We start from the raw sequence: 19,948 nt of genomic DNA on the forward strand, positions 1-19,948 counted from the left end.
TTATCAAACAAAGAATTTAAAATAACTGATTAATATGTTAAAAGTTTTAATGGGGGGGGAAACATTCAAGAACAGAAGGGTAATGTAATTAGAGAAGTAGAAACTTTAAGACTCAAGGAAATACTAGAGATCAAAATCACTGTCATAAAAATGAAGAATGCCTTTTAATGGGCTCATCAGTAGACTCAACATAAAATAAGTGCATCTTAAGATATGGCTCAGATGGTAAAGCGTCTGCCTACAATGCGGAGACTGGGGTTCAATCCCTCGGTCGGGAAGATCCCCTGGAGAAGGAAATGGCAACCCACTCCAGTATTCTTGCCTGGAAAATCCCATGGACGGAAGAGCCTGGTAGGCTACAGTCCATGGGATCGCAAAGAGTCGGACACGACTGAGCGACTTTCTTTCTTTCTTTCTTTAAGATATATCAGTAGAAACTGCCCAAACTGAAACACAAAAAGTAAACAACAGATAAACAACAAAACTTCCAAAAACTGTGAGATCATTGCAAAAGGTATAACACATGTGTAACTGGAATACCAGAAAGGACAGAGCAAAATAAATATTTTAAGTTCTAAATGGCTGAGAACTTACCAAACTTAAAGACAACAAACCACAGATCCAAAAAGCTGAGAAAATACCAAGATAAATTCAAAACAAAACAGCACAGGCATATCATACTCTAACTGCAAAAAGTCAGTATGAAAGTGAAAGTCAGACATGTCTGACACTTTGGGACCCTGTAGACTGTATAGTACTGGAATGGGTAGCTGGTCCCTTCTCCAGGGGATCTTCCCAACCCAGGAATCAAGCCCAGGTCTCCTGCATTGCAGGTGGATTCTTTACCAGCTAAGCCACAAGGGAAGCCCAAAAACACTGGAGTAGGTAGCCTATCCCTTCTCCAGGGGATCTTCCTGACCCAGGAATTGAACCTGGATCTCTCGCATCACAGGTGGATTCTTTACCAAATGAGCTATCAGGGAAGCCTGCAGAAAACCAAAGACCAAAAGAAAATCTTGAATGAAGCCAGAGGGAAAGATTAAGATAAAGGAGCGCTGGTTTGACAGCTTTTGATTGACAAAATTATCGAGGCCAGAGGTGGTGATATTTGATCAAAGCTGAGTTCTTAACCTGATGTCTGAATTTGGATAGGAAGAAAAGTTGCATCTTTATATTTAGTTTTCTCTAACTGAAACGTAGCATTTTTTCATTATGAAAATAGGAGCAAACCAGAGTAGCAGTTAAGCATAACTTGTGATTGTCACCAATTTAAAAATGCAGATAGGTTATATCACATACAATGCTGCAGATCTTGAAATATTCTGTTTGAAAACTACTGTAGTGATTAGACCCATACCGAGATCTTATTTAATGTGTTAAAGAAAGGCACATATTTTTCACAGGTTAAAAAAAATACTTGAATAAATGTATTTCAACAAGTGGGTTTCTTTTTGTATTCCTATGTGTTTTATGCTTTTATCAACATCTGAGTAGGGATCTTTGGCACAAAAAGGTTAGGAACCCTCGGTATAAAAAATTTGGAACCCTCCTGTCACAGAACATGATTTCGATGTGCTTAAGACTGCATGGCATGGGATGGGTTCACCTGGTGGTCATACATGAGAGGGAGACTGGGAAACAACCAACCATTGATTGAGAGCTTAGGTTTCAGCCTGGGCTTTTCACATCTATCACCTCACTTAAACCTCAAAATGTTATCCTCGTTTTACCAAAAGAAGAGCTGAGACAGTATAAGTAATTTGTCCAAGGTCACAGAGCCAGAAAAAAGTAACACTGGGATACATATCCAGGTCTTTCTGATTTTAAAGCTTGTGCCTGTGCAATGCTGTCTCCCATATAGATTGCACAGACTGTTGGCAGTCAGGCCAGGGCCCAGACCAGAACATCCTCCCCGACAGCTGGAGCCTCCGGCCTCCTGGGCAGCATTGTCCCTTGTGCTCACACGGTTGCCTTGATGCCAGTGTTGTTATCAAAGAGGCCAGTGCAGGCAGAGACTCATTACTGTGATCTAAAAGAAAGCTAAACATTTTAAGAAAATTTGGTTATAAAACTGGAATGGTCATCCCTTCTTGGCACACGTAGACACTGCTGCTTTGTCATTACTTAGCTTTCTCGGTACATTTCCTTTCCTTTCTGGCTAGATTATACTTTAATCCAGTTGTTTTCATGTTCAGTAAATCCAAACCATGTTTAACCGGTTTATTCATGTGAAGAGTCTCTGAGGTGAAGAAAGTTTTGTCTTTTCAACCACACTGGGGATTTGCTGTCTTCTTTCTGCAAAGGGATTTTCCTGGACCTGTAATCTGAACGCTTTGACCTGCTGGGGTTTTTTTTTTCCCCCCACTATGAGCAAATTTGTTAGGCTTGACCCTTTGTGTGCTGGGGAGCAGAAACAATGGCCTTCTGTGAATATCCTCTCCTGAGGACAGTAGTGACTGAAGTTAGGAATGTTATTCATTTGCTATCACTTCTTCAGGGCCTTGCTGCTTCTGCCCATAGCAGCCACCCCATGTGCCTTGGCTGTACCCTTCAGAATGGACCCACATTCTGTTGGCAGCATTCTAGAGAAGTTTGTTCATGAATATTTTGGAAGTTGACAGTCTGACTTAAACTGAAGTAAACCGGTCTCTCAGACAACAGTCTGTGTTGGTGAAATGACAGGCCCTCATACGCAGTGTCTGGCAGGAGGCTAAATTGGCACACCCTTCACGGAAGGCAATTTGGCAATAAGTATCAAAACTATATGCCCAGGAATTTCACTTCCAGGAATTTATCTCACAGACATACTTTGTGTTTTGAGAAATGATATTTATACAATATAGATATTTTCTCTGTTTATTAATTAAATATCTCAAAACAAGCAACATTAGTTGCCTGGTTGGGTGGACTGGGTGGATGCCCCAAGGATGAGGAGGTGAGAGGAAAAGCTTTTCTATTTTGGAATAATTTCAGATCTACAGAAAAGCTGCAAAGGTAATACAAAGAGTTCCTATGTACCCCATCACTCAGTTTCCCCTTATCTTATATGACCAAAATGTTTTGTCAAAATTAAGAAGCCAACCTTGGTACATTACTATTAACTAAACTCCAAACTGCCTTCCACCAGCTTTTCTACTAACATGCTTTCTGCCCCAGTATCCCACCCAGAACACCCAGTACATTTATTTGTCATGTCTCTCTAATCTCTTGTGCTCTGTGACATGTATACATACCCTTTAGAACTTTTTGGATCTGTATCATATGACTATTAACTATTCAAGAATAAGTAAAATTTTTAAATGAACTAGACTCATAAACTCATATGACATTAGAATTATAAGGAATCTTAGAAGCAATTCCATCCAAGCCTCTCATTTCTCAGATGCAGGAAGGGACTTGGCCAAGGCCTCCCCTAACAGCAGACCCAGAGCCCAGGCTAAAAACCAAGAGGTGAGCTGAGGACTAGTAGAAAGGGGATAAGCTTTAAAGTCACTCAGACTTGGCTTCAAATCCCAGCTCTGTATCCTTGGGCCAGCGCTCTCTTTTGTCTGGATTCTTTTGTTCAACATAACATTTTAAAATTCAATCATGTTGTGCATGTGTCAGTAATTTGCTTAAAAGACCAAACAAAGGAAAAAACAGTTCTTTAAGGGAGCAGTCATGATTTCTAAGAATTTGTTGAGAAAATGTGTTGGGACTTCCCTGATGGTAAGAGTCCACCTTCCAATGGGATGCAGGTTCAATCCCTGTTCAGGGAGCTAGGTTCCCACGTGTTTTGGGCCAACCCAGGTGCCGCAGCTAAGACTCAATGCAGCCAAATCAATAACTTTTTTTTTTAAAGAAAATGTGTTTTCCATCCTTGATCTCTGTTTTGCTGTTTGTTTTGTTTTGACCACACTATGCAGCTTACAGGATGTCAGTTCCCTAATCAGGCTCTGAATCTGGGCCATGGCAGTGACAGCCCAGAATCCGAACCACTAGGCAACCACCAAACTAGAGCTCTAGTTCTTATGCAGAAATATGACACCACTGGCAAGACTTTCTTCCCTTCCTGGGAGCATGCAAGCACATTGAGCCTTGGGGTCCCAGTACTGCCAAGAGGGCAGCACTTGGAAGGAGCCCTGGGAGATGAGTGAGAAGAAAAGTATCCTGATAAACACACTAACTCAGTAGACACATTCCAAAGCAGGGGACTGGTCTTTTATGTGGACTGCAAAACTCAGTTGTAGAATCTGGGGAACTTCTGGGTTCAGAGCAGCGGTGTGATCTGACTATTTTAGGCAGATGCAGCACCTGCCTAAGCCTATGGTGCTGGGACCACCTGCGTCAGGATTGTCAAAATGCAGATGCCCAGGCCCCACCTCACACTTGCTGAATCCCAATCTCAAGAAGTGGGAACCAGGAAACTACATTTTAACATTTTCCATGGGTAATGTTAAACATTTTAACAATATTTCCATGTCATTCCATATAATATAAATTTATTTTATTAAACATTTGGGTTAATAATTATCCAAAACAGTGAAAGAGGAAAACTATGGCATACTCCAAGTATCAGAATTATTATGCAAGCACCAAAAGGAATTCTGAAGTTTCACAGATACTCTAAGAATGCAATTGATAGAATGTTAAGAGTAGTGTCAGAATGGAAAATATGTTCACTGATTATGTTAAAATATATAGGTGTATATGTAAGAACTAGAAAAAAAAGGTAAAAATAAAAATGGTATAAGGGAGGTGGAATTATAGATAATTTTCCCCTCCAAATTTCTTGTATTACTATCAAATGAAAGTTACTTTTAATGTTATATTTAATTCAAAAATTACTACTCCTTCACCTCTGGCCCACCTACATGTATGTATGAGATATTCCACTAGACACTGTGTGTAGCAGAAACTGAATCAGCCCCCTAATCCTCCCAAGAGGGAAAAGAGTCTCAGGGCCACCCTGATCACCAGCTTCCAGTATGCAGGAGGAAGCCTGGAGGCAATCTGGGTGGGGTGATGGGGCACAGAGTATGACTGCTCCATGCTCAGCTGCTACTTATGGGGTTCCAAGTTATCTCTAAGGCTTCCCAGGTGGCACAGTGGTAAAGAATCCACCTTTACCCAGAGGCCCGGGTAAGCAGGAGACGTGGGTTCAATCCCTGGATTGGGAAGATCCCTGGAGGCAACCTACTTTAGTATTCTTGCTTGGAGAATCCCATGGACAGAGGAGCTTGGTGGGCTACAGTCCATAGGGTTGCAAAGAGTCAGATACGACTGAGTGACCAAGCACACACAAAAGGTATCTCTAAGCAAGGGTTTTACAGAGGAGGAATGTGTCAGTCCCTCAGGCTTGACAGCCTTAACCTCACTTCTGAACTACAGATAATCCTGACCGACTGCTCCTCCCCGACAAGACTCAAGTTGCCCAGTGTATAAAGAATCCACTGATCTTTCCTATTCCTCTCTTCAGAACCTGAAGACACCTTCCTTTCAACTGCAGAGAGCCTAGGGTAGGCAAGGGGTAGCCTGAAGCACTGCTAGCAAAGAACTGGTTTCCTCCCTTTGATATTCAGGGCAGATGACGCTGGGAGATTACTGACCCCTGGGGAGCTGGTCACAAAGAGCTGAAGGAGTCAGTTCAAGGAGGCATAGCCCTTCCCTGAACACCAGCTCTCCCCTCCTCCAGCCTGCTCACCGCCCCTGGATGCCCTGCTCCGAATCACAGGCTGCTGCCAATTACAAAAGCACTCTTAACTCTGTTTCACAGCCCCTTGATTGATAGCACTGGTGAGTGAAATTATAAGCCTTAATGATCACGTTAATTTCTGGGGAAAGGGAAGCGGTCAGAAGAGGTTCTCAATCATAAGCACCACAATCAGCTGGGTGAGTTCAATGACAGGCCAGAGCAGGGATAAAGGGGAAAGAATTAACTTTTTTAAAGGTCACCAGTGTGTAGGGGGAGCGCAACCAGGCATGAGGAACGAGGGACACAGATGATCCGGGAGCCTGAACGTGACTCCAGCCTCAGGTCTCCCAACCAAAGACCACATCAGGGCTTTTCATCCTTAGCTCCACACGGGAATCATTGGGGAGTTTTCAAATACCTGGACCTCGCCTCAGAGATTCCAGTGTACTTGCTCTGGTGTGGATGCAGCCTAGGCCCTGGGCATTTAAAAGCTACCAAAGTGATTCTATGTGCAGCCAAGATTGAAAACTACTTGTCCAAATGAAAGGATTTGGTGAGCAAGTAGTCAAGGTTGAGCACCTTTGGAAATCCAATCAATCTCATTAGTTGGTGCCCCCAAAGAGGAAGGGAAATTAGGTATCATTAAGTCTAGTGCTCCTTTGCACAGATGAAAACACTGATGTGCAGAGAGGTTAACTGACTTGCCCGAGATCACATTGGTCATAACTAGAACCCAAGTCTCCTCACCCTGGCCAGCCCTGCTTCCACCAGGCTCATGGCTGGGTCAGTGTGAAGATACCCTGGATAACACCTGTGGGACAAGAGCTGGGAGTTGTTCTCCAGCCTTCACAGTGGAGGACCCCAGGCCTCCACTGCCACTTGCTCAGCATCCTGGGACATAACCACTGAAGGACTTTAGAGATACTAGGGCCACAGACAAAGCCTGACTCCTTGAGGATCAAACCTATGACTTTGGCTTCCTCAATACTTGACCCTACTCACAGTTTCCCAGCAGAACATTGCAACACTTCGGTACATCAGAAAGATGCCCAGGCTATGTGACAACATCCTGGTTTCTCCATTGGAGAGAAGGCCCTCTGCACATTGCTGACAAGCCCAGCTCAGCAGTGGCAGAAAACTCTAACCACCCTCCCTAATGGTTTATATGCAAGTCAGAAGTATTCAGAAAAAAAAAAAACACTTCATGTTCCAAAATGAGCTTCAAAAATCTAAAATCGTGATTTAAAAAACAGACTACATTAAAAAAAATAATAAGCCATTGTCATAAAGGTACTGAAACTACTCACAGAGAGTTATTATTATTCTTCAGTTTCCATAAATGATCTTTTTTTTCTTTTTTTTTTACACAATCTCAGTTCCCTGACCAGGGATTGAACCTAGGCCACTGTAGTGAAAACCCAGAATCCTAACCACTAGACCATCAGGGATCTCCCTCCATAAGCGATTATAAAAAGTTATTGTAAAATGAATGATTTGAAAGTCTTAGAGCAGCTTCTTCGCAGCACAAAGTGTCTGCCAAGTTCTTTCTATATTTTCATTTATCCAATGTCTCTCAGCCTTCATCATGATATGGGTACTGTCAAAAGTTCATATAAGTGGCCTGGACTGCAAAATTTAGGGAACCAAACTCTAACCATGGGTGCAAAGTGAAACCTACTTCATCAGTCCAGTAGCAGAGGCATATTCATAATTGAAACATATGCATTCTCTGTATTTTTCTAACAGCTTCTGAAGTGTTCATCAAGCCTGTCTGATTAAGCACTTTTAAATTCTGAGCAATGCAATGGGCTCTCTCACACCCTCTTGGCAGGAGTGCAAATTGATGCAACGCTTTTGGAGAGCCATTTGGTTGTATGTATCAAAATTAAAAATGCATACAATCTTTTTGACCCAGAAATACCACTTCTAAGAATTTATCCTACAGAAAAACCCCAAAAGTTCACAGAAGTGTACATAGAAGGATGGCACTTTGTAGTTTAATTTGTAGTTTAATTGCAGTAAAAAAACTGCAAGCAACCTAAGTCTACCAATAAGGAATTTGTTGGGTAAACTATAGTGCATACAATGAAGTACTAGGCAGATGGTAACACGAATGAGGTAGAACCGTATGTACCATCGGGAGAGAGAGCCACACATACACAAGTAACTTGCAGAAAAGTAGACAGTTTCCTTTTTTTTTCCTGCTCTCTACCTTGTTTGTTTTTCCCCCAGTTATATTTAGAAATAATTGACATACATCACTGTATAAGTTTAAGTTGCACAGCATGATGGTTTGATTTACATATACTATGAAATGATTACCACAATAGGTTTAGTTTAGTTAATATCTATCATCTCATAAATAAAAGAAAAAAGCAATTTTTTAATTTATAAATATTATGAGATGAAGACTTAGTACCTCCACCACTCCTCCTTCTTTTCCCCAAAATTTTATCATACTTTTAATTAGACCAATAATTAGCTTTTGTATCATTATAACAATGTGAATATTGTTCCTTGTACAACCTATTAGAATACTGTGATTTTATGTCCTTTCTTTTTATAAAACTGAGATATAATTGAGATATAAACAACACTATGTTAGATACAAGTGCAGAACACAGTGATTTGATATTTCCTTACATTACTAAACAATCTCCACAGAAGCTTTCTATTTTTATATAAATGATTAAAGACAGCAACCCCCATGCTGTTCTCTAGCCAGTGGGTTCAGTTCTTGTGCCCCTAAATTGTACTGAAACCTTGAACTGTAAGTGGTAAACTGGGAATCTCAATTCAGTTTCTAAACATCCTCCATTCTCTCTCTTTTCCAGAGTCAAAGAACAACTAAAAGTAATTCAAACACAAATGTGAGACTCCATGTGTAATTGTCATTGTATGCAAACACTACTTTAAGATGCTGCTGCTGCTGCTGCTAAGTCGCTTCAGTCGAGTCCGACTCTGTGCGACCCCATAGACAGCAGCCCACCAGGCTCTGCCATCCCTGGGATTCTCCAGGCAAGAACACTGGAGTGGGTTGCCATTTCCTCCTCCAATGCATGAAAATGAAAAGTGAAAGTGAAGTCGCTCAGTCGTGTCCGACTCTTAGTGACCCCGTGGACTGCAGCCTACCAGGCTCCTCCGTCCATGGGATTTTCCAGGCAAGATGACCCTCCTAGATTTAGAAAAAAAAGTTGTCAAAGGAGAAGCACTGAAGACTATTCTTTGACTGCTGTCATCACTTGACTGGGTTCATCTTCTCTTGCTTGTATATTCAAATTGCATATATTGAAATTGCATATCTGGAATTTGTATATTCCAAGACAACTGTGGCACCTCCCCCACAATACCAACCCTAGAGAATGTCTGCCTTAAAATCCAAGCAAGCAGTTCTTAAAGTATCCAGGCTGTATACAGCAGAGATTCCAAAATCCCAAAAGACATTGCTACTGGATTTTTAATTCTGGGCTTTGTCAAATATTGAAAGCGAGGGTTTTGTTCTGTTTTTAAACTATAGTTGATTTATGACAGCCAGGTTTGATTCTTCTTTGTAATGGCAGAGATGCCCCCAAACAAAGGCAATTCCATTGGGAAATCAGTATTTTGTGGCATGTCACAGGAAACTTACTCCCTTTTAACTTTGCTGAGAATATTTCAAACAGATTAAAGCAGATTAGGACTGTAATAGCTTTTATTACAGGTCAGTGATTCCCTCCTCTTCCATGAGAAGCATACACTCCCGGCCCTCATGAGGTTGGGTTTGGCCACGTGTTTGTGTTTGGCTTTGACCTGTGGAAAGTGAATACATGTGATGGGAGCAGCAGCTTTAAATGTTTGCATGGTTTGGCTCAGCCCCTTGCACTTTCACACTCTGCCACACAAATAAGTTGCTCTAGAGAAGATGCTAGTCCAGAATGAAGAAACACTGGATCCCATTTGCACCCAAACTGTAGCCAGGTGCCCAGCCCAGCAGTCCCATGAACAAGAAATACAGGTTTGTTGTTGGAAGTAATTCAGCATTATTGAAGTAAAAATTGACTATTACATGGATAAACAGCCTTGAATCCATTGCTATTCTTTATCAAATCCTGTCATTGATCTTATATTTGTTCCCAAGTCTCTTTTGTCTTACGAAATAGACCATTTCAGAAACATTTGAGGGAGGGTCATCTTGGTACCCTTCACCAATCCCACCCATTCCCAAAGGACACCACTATCATACCATCCTCATGTTTGTTTTTAACATATGCTATACATTTGTATATCTATAAACATGGTGGAGTATTGTTCTATAGGTTGCAAAACTTTATATAAAAACCAATCTGCATGTATCCTCTGGGATTCACATACCACCACTCCCAACATCATATTCCAGATTTACCCATGTTATACATCAGCTCTAGTCCATTCACTTTAACTATTGTAACACCATCTGTATTTACTGCAATGTGTCTATTCTCTACAATGTTGAAAAGAACATTCTTAAAAAAAAAATTTTTTTAAAAAGAAAAGAACATTCTTGTACACATTTTTTAGTATCTTGCTTTCCTTTAAGAGGAACTTCTCTTTCTCAGTGGAATCAGTGGACTAGGAATTGATGGCTGACTGAACTTCCACACATGCTATCTACCAGGTCAGTTTAATCAAGAGATGCAAGTATCTCTGCTCCAGACTCTTGCTGGAGATGCTGCCCAGGAGGAGCCCACAGTGCCCATGGTCTTCAGCACCTCAGATTTCCATCACTGGCTTCTGGCTGTGGGACCAGTGCCCTGAGATTTGCTGAGAACATCTCAATTCACTTTCTACTGCTCCTTGCACGTCTTACTCACCAATATGGTTCTTCACACTTTATCTTTTTTATCATTAAATAATTCTTAAGTTCCTGGTCAGGACTGAAATGTTGGCAAGAGAGTTAGAAACAGAGGAGCAAGTGAATGAAGACTCTGTTAATCGGCCTCTTTCTTCCTCACACAGCAATTTTTCTAACAGATGCAATTACATTTGAAAGCGGCAGAGAATGGAATCTTATGTTTTATTTCTTTATTCATCGTTTTACAAATGGGATTCACTGTAACAAGGAAATTGCCTTTGTGGTTCAGTTCTTCAGGCTGCAGTGCTCTGAGCTTCAGTTTTTACACCAGCTGCCACTGCTACCTTGTCTCTAGTGAATGAGGACCAGCCAGGGATGGAGAGTAAGAAACCAGGCAGAGTTCATTTAAATTCAATATATTTTTTATTCTTTGTAAATACAATGAGTACAACCTTTTAACTTCACAAATCAGTTAATTCCACTTTGTACAAGGAAAGTTTTACTCATCCTATAATAGTCCAAGTGCTGAATATTTTCCCTCAGTGCTAGTACCTAATAAATCAAAATGTGAAAAGTACAGCAGCTATTTTTAAATGTTTGTTTCTACACTTCCATAAGTAGAGATTCATACCAAAGGAGCAGCTTACAGTGTAGGACGAAGTGTGTGTGTGTGCATGTGCAGGCATTCAAAGCTTTACTAGAAACCAGTTTTCTGAAAGGCATTGAAGAGTCTCAGGCTGTTAGCAATGGATCAAGAAGACTTTTAGCATCCATCTCCTTGAAATTCCTTCTGGTCTCATGTCTCTGTTCATTTACTATCTGGTGTGACTCACTGAAACATGAGTTTGGAACCCCACTGCCTTTGGTTTCAGCACTATGTTAATGGGACAGCGGTCTGCCTCACTCTATCACTCATCTCCACTTTATTTGGTTTTGCTGTTTTTATTCATCCTCCCGCGACTTGGGTTCTTTTAGTAAAGCTCTTCTAGTTTTGAGATGTTATCCAACCTGAAGTCGTGGTGAGAATCTCATTTTCGTCCACCAATTCCTTTGACAAGGTTGCCTGGCCTATGGTACTGAGAAGAAGGAGGAGGAGGAGAGTGGGGGAAGGGGAGAAGGAACGGGAGAGAGAAGGGAAGGGGGAGGAGGAGGAAGCAAGAAAGAGAAAGGAAAAAGATAGAGAAAAAGCAAATCTCACAGCATAAGCTACCCTTCACATATTAATTCAGTTCTGAAGGCCACTTTATGATGCAGTACAATAGAAGGGAAACTTTTGATAAAACTTTTGATTTAAAACCTAAGCATTATTTTTAAAATAAATTCTTCAACATAAAATAGTTCTGAAGGCTGCTGTATGATGTTATACACAGAGCTATATTTGGTTACCCAACTTTATATGCTAAAAGGGAAAAGAAAGTTCTACTTATGTTTCAGCTATTGGTAGTTCAGCCTGATCTTCCAGGTAAGAGGCAGAATGGCACGGCCTGTGGCAACCCCAAATTCGGCCCCTTCCCAGGGCATGGCAGCAGTGAGTCCTCTCTGCTCAGGCGGTCCTTCTATACCCTTTTCCTTCCAGGCCGCCCTACCCTGGGTGAGGCAGCAGGTCAGAGCTACTGAAATCGTTTCGTGTCAGTTGACATTTCTTTTCTGAAGGCTACATATTCCCAGATTTATTCTTCCTGAAGGGTTTGTTAGTTGAGGTTTGTTCTCCATGGGTAGAAGTTCATCAGATACTGTCCCATCCTGAAAAGTGGGGACTTGGAGAGCTTAGATATCACTGGATTTGTACATATCTGAAAGCAGTCTTGTAATTGGCACATTGCCGATGGTTTTTTTGAAAAACACTTCCTCTATGGTTGATGGGCTAATAGAACGTAAAGCTGGCAAAAGTAACAGGAGTTTTCCAAAGCGACAAGGTTGAGTGGGGTATCTGGAATAGGAGAAGCCATGAAAGCAAGGTAAGATCCATCACGAACAGGCTTAATATCTGTCCTTGAACACACATCATCTTCAGCATAACTTCCTGACTGAGCCTCTTTAATAACATACTACAGGGTCCTATCCAGGCAGTACTGTCCCTATTCGGCAGGTGGAATAACAGGCACAGAGAACATAATGACGCTGCCAAAAGCACATGGTGACAGTCTCATCATTAGCACAGGGGTTGCATTTTATTTGGGAAAAAAAATTTTTTTAAGAAATACGGTACTCAATTTAGACCAAATAATAAACTTAAGGTTGCTAGTATAGACACCAACCACTAGTACTGATGTAAAAACTAGTGATAACATCCACATTTTCTGATTCTCAAGACTCCTTCACCAGGCTATTTCCCTCAAATGAAATGGATTCTTTTTCCGAGCAATTATCCAAATTATTATTCAGGCACTATACTTAGTCACTCTCAGGAATAATTCCATCTTTATTACACTGCAAATTAAAGACTAAGCTCTGTTGCATGGCAGTGCCACCCAACTTTCATGTCAATGAAATTGGCATATAATTAAAGATGTGAGAAATTGCTGAACAATTTCCTCTCTTGATGTCCAACATATATCTGTACTCAGATGTACAAGTTCAATCTTCTGCTGCTTTTAGATGCCTGTAAGCCACCTCCTCACTGCAGCTCAGATGCTTCTTCAGTCTATAGCTTGGAATCAGGTTATCAATTCAGGAGGGCTCCATGCACTGACACAAACCACCCAAAAGACTGACTCAGCCAGGTTCAACTCATGGCTGGCCACAAGTGCTAGAAACTGACAGATATCATATCCTACACAGGAGTTAGGTAACCGAACATTGAGTTTAAATGCCCAATAACCCCACTGTGCAAACAGAGACCAGGGGAACAACTTTCATGCTTGTCTCTAAGTTTTGAGCACAAGAGAGTCCCTCTCTTGAACCTGATTCTAGGCTGACAATTCATTCTGGGCCTCTGAGGATCTCGTTTGGCTCTTTCACTGCCCAGCCAGACTACATTTAATGATCTGGAATGGACATGGTGGAGCCTCCCCACAGGAGAAAAACAACAACAACAACAACACATAAATCGCATTTGCTCTCCTTGCTGAAAGCATCTCCTATGTTTTCTGGAAAGTAGAGGAAGACCCATGTTTCCCTTTCACCTTGGCCACTTACTCTCTTCAACAACTCTGTTTCCTTTCCCAGGCAGGCAGAGGAGAGAAGCCCCCTGCAGTGGGTGGGAAGCAGTGATGGCCTAGACAAGCCCCCATCTTGTCTGCAGCAACCACTCCATGTGCTGACGTTTCCCCCAGTGAGAAAACACTGGGAAATAATGACAGAAAGGATGGCTTTTGGAGACTTCATAGACAATTAACTCTTGATTTTCTGTGAGTAGATTATCCACTCACCTACTCACCCACTTCTTTTATCTTCTAATTAGGAAGGGGCTGGTTAGTCAGTCAACACAAATTAAGTGTTTATTATATGTGGAGTACTGTACTACCCAGAAACAACAACCATGTGTATGTGTGTGTGAGACAGAGACAGAGAGAGAAAGAAAGAGGCTCTCTGACTGCTCAAAATTATTTTGTAGAATATCTAGGCCCCTGACTCCATCCATCAGCATACATAACTGGAAGTTTTCTTGTTTCAAGTGTAACTGTTCTGTGTCTGTCACAGATCCATGTATTTGATTGTCAGCTATATAGTTTATTATATATAACTAAATTGTTCATTATTATATATGGTTATTACACATAGTTATGTATAGTTTGTGTGAAATGCCAATTTCTAGCCCTCTCCTTATGTCCTAGATTATTAGAGAAATCACTTACAGAGCTGTAACAATTAGGTCAGTTTGCAGGTTTAACAATTAATGCACAATTAGCTCAGTTTGCAACACTAACTTTTCATTTAGATTTCAGATTCTTCTAAACAGAAAAGTGCTAGAGGAGAATGTTCACTGACTTGAAGGAGCTAAGAAGTAAGGTATAGTTAGTTTTGTCACATTTATGACTCTAGACATTAATATTAAATTATAGCTCTAGCTGATATCATGAAATACAAAGCTCATGTCAAAGTAGATGTGTTCCTTCCCTTAATAATTTCTTTGTTTTGAGGGTAAGGGAGAAGTAGTATACTCATCATTTTTCCAAAATAGACTTCTGTTAATTTGTGGTTTAATGCTCTCGTGCGTGCTAAGTCACTTCAGTCATGTCTGACTCTGTGCGACTCTATAGACTGACTATAGCCCCCCAGGCTCCTCTGTAATGGGATTCTCTAGGCAAGTATACTGGAGCAGATTGCCATGCCCTCCATGAGGGGGTCTTCCCGACATAGGGATAGAACCTACTTCTGTTATATCTCCTGAATTGGCAGGCAGGTTCTTTACCACTAGTACCACCTGGAAAGCCCTTAACTCTCTCAAGTCATCCTAAAAGCAGCTCTCGAAATGTCAGGTTCTCTCAGACTCTCCTTACTCCCTCTCTGGCACCTCCCCTGGCACCTCTACCAGCCCTTTCTCTGGCTCCTGTTGGTCACCTTCTCCCCTGCTGGAATCCAAGGACCAGCTCACCTGTCTTCTCCACCCACCAGACTTTCCAGATTTTTTTCCTACTCCATCCAACTAGAATTCATCTCTCAGTCCCCACTTTGCTTTTTCTCTTCCCTGGTCTGATGAACACTTCTGCTTACTTCCTGCAATGATAATGGATAGTCCTTTCTCGTGTCCCACAGTGTTCATGAGCCACCCTACAAAAAGCAAGGGCTCAGCAAGGGCTGAATCAATACCTAGTGTCATATTCTTCCGGGGTGATGTTCTTTATGCCTTAAAGACTCTAAGTCAGAGGTCAGTTAGGTTATACAAGTGAGTTTTTTTTTTTTACAAGTTAGTTTTTAATGGGGAAAAAAGTGCCCAAATTATGTACTGCTCCATTTTATAATTCTGAACAAGTCTTAGGTGCTTACTATATACATTCTAAAATTTAATGTGGATTTTAAATTTAAAAGCCATGGGACTTTAGTTTGGAAAAACATATACATGCACTATCACACATCACAGTTTCAGTGATATTCCATGGACAGGGAACAGTTGTTGTTGTTTTTAAACTCACATTTTACAAATTTATTTGTTTATATACTCCCTCTACTTTCAGGGAAAATCACAACATGCTGGGTTGTAAGGTACATGGTAAGCGCTCAATAGATACTGGTTGCTGTCAGCTACTAAAGATCTGCTATGAACCCTAAAGCTTTCAGGAATAGGAGTTCTGAATGTGACCTTCAACGACTCTGGGACAGGGAACAGTTTTACTTATTAGTATTCAAAAGGGGATTTATAAAGAAATAAGGTGATCTTTCCAGAAGTGGTATCATCCCAAATGAATACAGGTGACTCAGGGTTTAGTAACGAAAGTATTAGTGCCCTCTACCCATTTGATATAGTTACTCCCAGCAGAGTGTCTGTGGGTGATGCTGAGATGATAGAGACAGGTTCCCATGGGCTTCCCTTCAAGATCAATCTAGAGAATAAAAAAGAATAGCAACTGTATTCTAACCTCAGATCTACTGCAGTCCTAACTTAGTAAACTAGCAAGGTTCCATTGCTCTTTTAAAAGCCTTGCTTTTTTCATATGAAAATGGAAACAGAAGGTCTACAGACCTTGTGGTGGATTTGCTTGTTTGGTGGGCCAGGAGGAGCACTGCCGAACCCCAGTGACTGAGAGTTTCTACAGACAGCCGATGGGTGATACACATTCACTTAGATGTGTTCAGCTATATTGATGGATCAACTTGTTCATCTGGGACAAGAGTAAGGTGTCTGGCAGTGCTTTCACTTTGATAACCTAATTTGATTTGCTTCTCTCCCCTACCCTTAGATATAGATGAGGGTGTAGATTCTAACTAAATTAACTAGCTTGGCAACAGGATAATTAGTCGCAGTGTTTGAACTGGCTTTCTACTGCCTGCTCACGCATTCACAATGGAAACAATTTTCTTAAGTACATGTTCAAGGCAAACAAGGGTCACCTGGTATGGATGTAGCTGTTGAGAGTTAGCTGAGCCTCGTCTTGAAGAGCGGCGATGGCGGCAGCATTCCGGAAACTTCTCAGTTCAGAACCACTGTGTGTAGGAACTAGAAATGAAGACCATGAAATTGTGAGAAGCAGCACAGGAATGCAGATGGGAAAAACACTCTCTGGAAGTGGATAGTCAACAAGCAGAAAAACATGCAGGTCCAATGGAGTCAGACTAAGAGTATCAGCTCTCTTGAAAGCCATCACCTCTCTTTTGGACTTGGAGATGGATGAGAGTCAGTACATCATGAAAAGCACTGGACTGGATGAAACACAAGCTGGAATCAAGATTGCCAGGAGAAATATCAATAGCCTCAGATATGCAGATGACACCACCCTTATGGCAGAAAGTGAAGAAGAACTAAAGAGCTTCATGATGAAAGTGAAAGAGGAGAGTGAAAAAGCTGGCTTAAAACTCAACATTCAGGCCTGGCCCGGTGCAGTGGCTGGCGGGCGGGCGGGCGGGGGGAGGTGGGGTGGCGCGAAAAAAAAAAAAACAAAACTCAACATTCAGAAAACTAAGATCATGGCATTTGGCCCCATCACTTCATGGCAAATAGATGGGGAAGCAGTGGAAACAGTGAGAGACTTTATTTTGGGGGGCTCCAAAATCACTGGAGATGGTGACTGCAGCCATGAAATTAAAAGATGTTTACAACTTGGAAGAAAAGTTATGATCAACCTAGACAGCATATTAAAAAGCAGAGACATTACTTTGCCAACAAAGGTCCATCTAGTCAAAGCTATGGTTTTTCCAGTAGTCATGTATAGATGTGAGAGTTGGACTATGAAGAAAGCTGAGCGCCAAAGAATTGATGCTTTTGAACTGTATAGAGAAGACTCTTGAGAATCTCATGGACTGCAAGAAGATCCAGCTAGATCCAGCTAGACTGATTTCCAAAGAAATCAGTCCTGAATATTCATTGGAAGGACTGATGCTAAAGCTGAAACTCTAATACTTTGGCCACCTGATGTGAAGAACTGACTCATTTGAAAAGACCCTGATGCTGGGAAAGATTGAAGGTGGGAGGAGAAGGGGACGACAGGGGATGAGATGGTTGGATGGCATCACTGACTCAATGGACATGAGTTTGAGTGAGCTCTGGGAGTTGGTGATAGACAGGGAGACCTGGTGTACTGCAGTCCATGGGGTCACAAGGGTTCGGACACAACTGAGCAACTGAACTGAATTGAGTTAGTGAGATGGCAAAACTGGAAGAAGAGACAGCAGTTTGTGTCTGCTTACCAGCTTTGAAAGTGACGATGCATTTTAGACAGGCAAATTCGGTAGCATCTAACCGGAGTTGTCTAAACCGCGCCACCACCTCTTGTAAAGCCTGTATTTCAGATATGATCTTGTTCAGCTTCTGGGAATCTGTGTTGTCACCATTCATGCCTAGAATAAAAATATGCAATAAATGCTCTAACATGAAGGCATTTTCATGATTTAATATTGATTTTTGACAAAATCCTGCATATCAATATCTATTCAATTGTCACTCTAAGATATCTGATTCTATGTAAACTGGCTATATTGTATGAAAGTTAATATAAAATCTTCTCTTGGATAATAACAAACACAGTAATTTGCATTTAAATAACAATGCAAGCAGTCATGAATACAACAAAACAACATTATTTGCATTTAAATATAGATTTATAAATGACAGGTATACTCTATTGTTCAGCAGGAATTTGTTATTCTTTACATGTTGTTCTTTTTTCAGTAATGTATTTTTATGGTAATTTCTACAACAAAGTCATTAAATTGTGCAATTCTTACCAGATACAGCCAGTAGAGTGTTAGCATCAACCGGAATGGCCCATTGTGCTATTCCTAGAACAAACAGTTCTCTCCAAGCATCTTCCAAAAGCATCAGCTGTCATACAATAGATGTATAATATAATATAGTGTGTAATTTATAAATTTATAAACAATTTCAATATGTAAATTTCTATCATTTTAAAAAGTGTTTTAAATGCCTGGTAGTTTTTCCTCTGAATATTTTAGCTTTCCCTTATTTTCTCATATTTTCCTTTTTAAAAGGTGTCTATACTTGCACATGCACTCGAGAGTCAGTCACTCCAATTTCCCCAATTTTGCTTCCCTTGGAAAAGGGTTTACCCTTCTTGTCCTTGCATCCATTTGTTCCTGACTACCTAGAAACTTCATGGGTGACCCAGGCCCTATGAAATGCCAACAACAGGTCAGCAGGCAGATTCCTCGCATAGAAAATGTTGATATTATCAGGGTTGAGGATTCCAGACTAAGCATGCTGATGTGGGCCCCCATCTCCCTGGAGGGTTGAGGGGGCTGGGCTGGGAGAGCGATCACTAATTCCCAAGAGGCATGCAGGGAAATCAGGGTGTAATTATGTTAATTGGGTTTTGCTGAGTTTACCTCATCTCACTGCCTGATTTTTCTGAGACTCATAAGTGGACAGCATCAAGGTGCTTGTCATTTTCATTCTATTGAAATGTGCTACTGAATATTTAAAATGAAAATCTGGCTCCTTTTCCAAATTAATATACTGGATTCCACTTCACTGCAGTTTGCTTGTTGAAGGGTTTCCACTGAAGGGCTAAGTGGCAGATAGTAAGTAAATTTTGTTTGGATTAAGGAGTCTACAAATACTTGTTTTGAGGAAAAATAGCCAACTTACAGACAGACAGACACACACACACAGAGCAAATGGTCAGAGTCTACAAGTAAATCTGGTCAAAGATAAAAACTAACCATCTTGAAAAATCTGTTTTTGAAAAATCTCTCCAAAACCAGTAATCCTGGATGATTTATGTGAGAGGATTTCCTTCTGAATGCTAAGAGCTGAATTGTGAAGGCTTGTAACCAAAATCACAATTAGACCGAAGGGTTTAATTTTCAAAATGCTTTATTTTCAGCTTTATTGCATTAAGTACAGAAAATAATACTTTCAAAATGCAAGGTAAACAATGTCTAATTCTAACCATGTCTGAAAGTCCAGGCCACAAAAGAAAGCATATCCCATGCTAGAAGATTAAATGTTTTGAGCACATTGCCAGGTCTCTCTGTAGGAAACATACTTCATATTAAGGGGCACTATTATGCTTTAATTAGGTATAAAATGAATTAAAGAAACAAATCCTTTGCTTTTGGAACTACTTATTAGCCTTTTGGGAAATTTGTCATTAATTTCCATGAATGTACTGGTAACAGCCAATTTTTGTGAATACTTCATTTTCTTTCTTTCCCTTAAGGATAGAAAATTATGGCAGAGGCCATTTATGATATTTCTAACAATAAAACTTCTGAGTTTTGGTATGACACAATTTTAACAGCACATAATTTTTTTCTCCCTCTTACTGTCATTTACAATCACAGGATTATGCACCAGACCTATTTGTTCACAAAATCTCTAAAAGCATTTAAAGAATCAAGGGAGCTGT

At 40.8% G+C, this 19,948-nt stretch overlaps 1 protein-coding gene and 1 non-coding gene across 2 annotated transcripts in view; both read right to left on the reverse strand.

Moving 5' to 3' along the window:
- Window positions 1–7,050: 7,050 nt before the first annotated feature.
- Window positions 7,051–7,122, reverse strand: TRNAE-UUC (transfer RNA glutamic acid (anticodon UUC)). The gene has a single exon. It is a non-coding gene; the product is annotated as a tRNA-Glu (tRNA).
- A 4,306-nt stretch (window positions 7,123–11,428) lies between these two features.
- Window positions 11,429–19,948, reverse strand: part of NR2E1 (nuclear receptor subfamily 2 group E member 1) — a 116,218-nt gene continuing 107,698 nt past the window's right edge. Inside the window, exons 6-9 of the mRNA XM_070376508.1 lie at window positions 18,306–18,402; window positions 17,769–17,918; window positions 16,476–16,581; window positions 11,429–12,414 (exon numbers count right to left, since the gene is read on the reverse strand). Coding sequence (XP_070232609.1) covers window positions 12,252–12,414; window positions 16,476–16,581; window positions 17,769–17,918; window positions 18,306–18,402 — 516 coding nt within the window. The 3' untranslated portion in view covers window positions 11,429–12,251. The remainder of the gene's footprint in view (window positions 12,415–16,475; window positions 16,582–17,768; window positions 17,919–18,305; window positions 18,403–19,948) is intronic.

Source organism: Bos mutus, chromosome 9 (genome assembly GCF_027580195.1).
Source record: "Bos mutus isolate GX-2022 chromosome 9, NWIPB_WYAK_1.1, whole genome shotgun sequence".
In the NCBI taxonomy this organism is placed as follows: Eukaryota; Metazoa; Chordata; class Mammalia; order Artiodactyla; family Bovidae; genus Bos; species Bos mutus.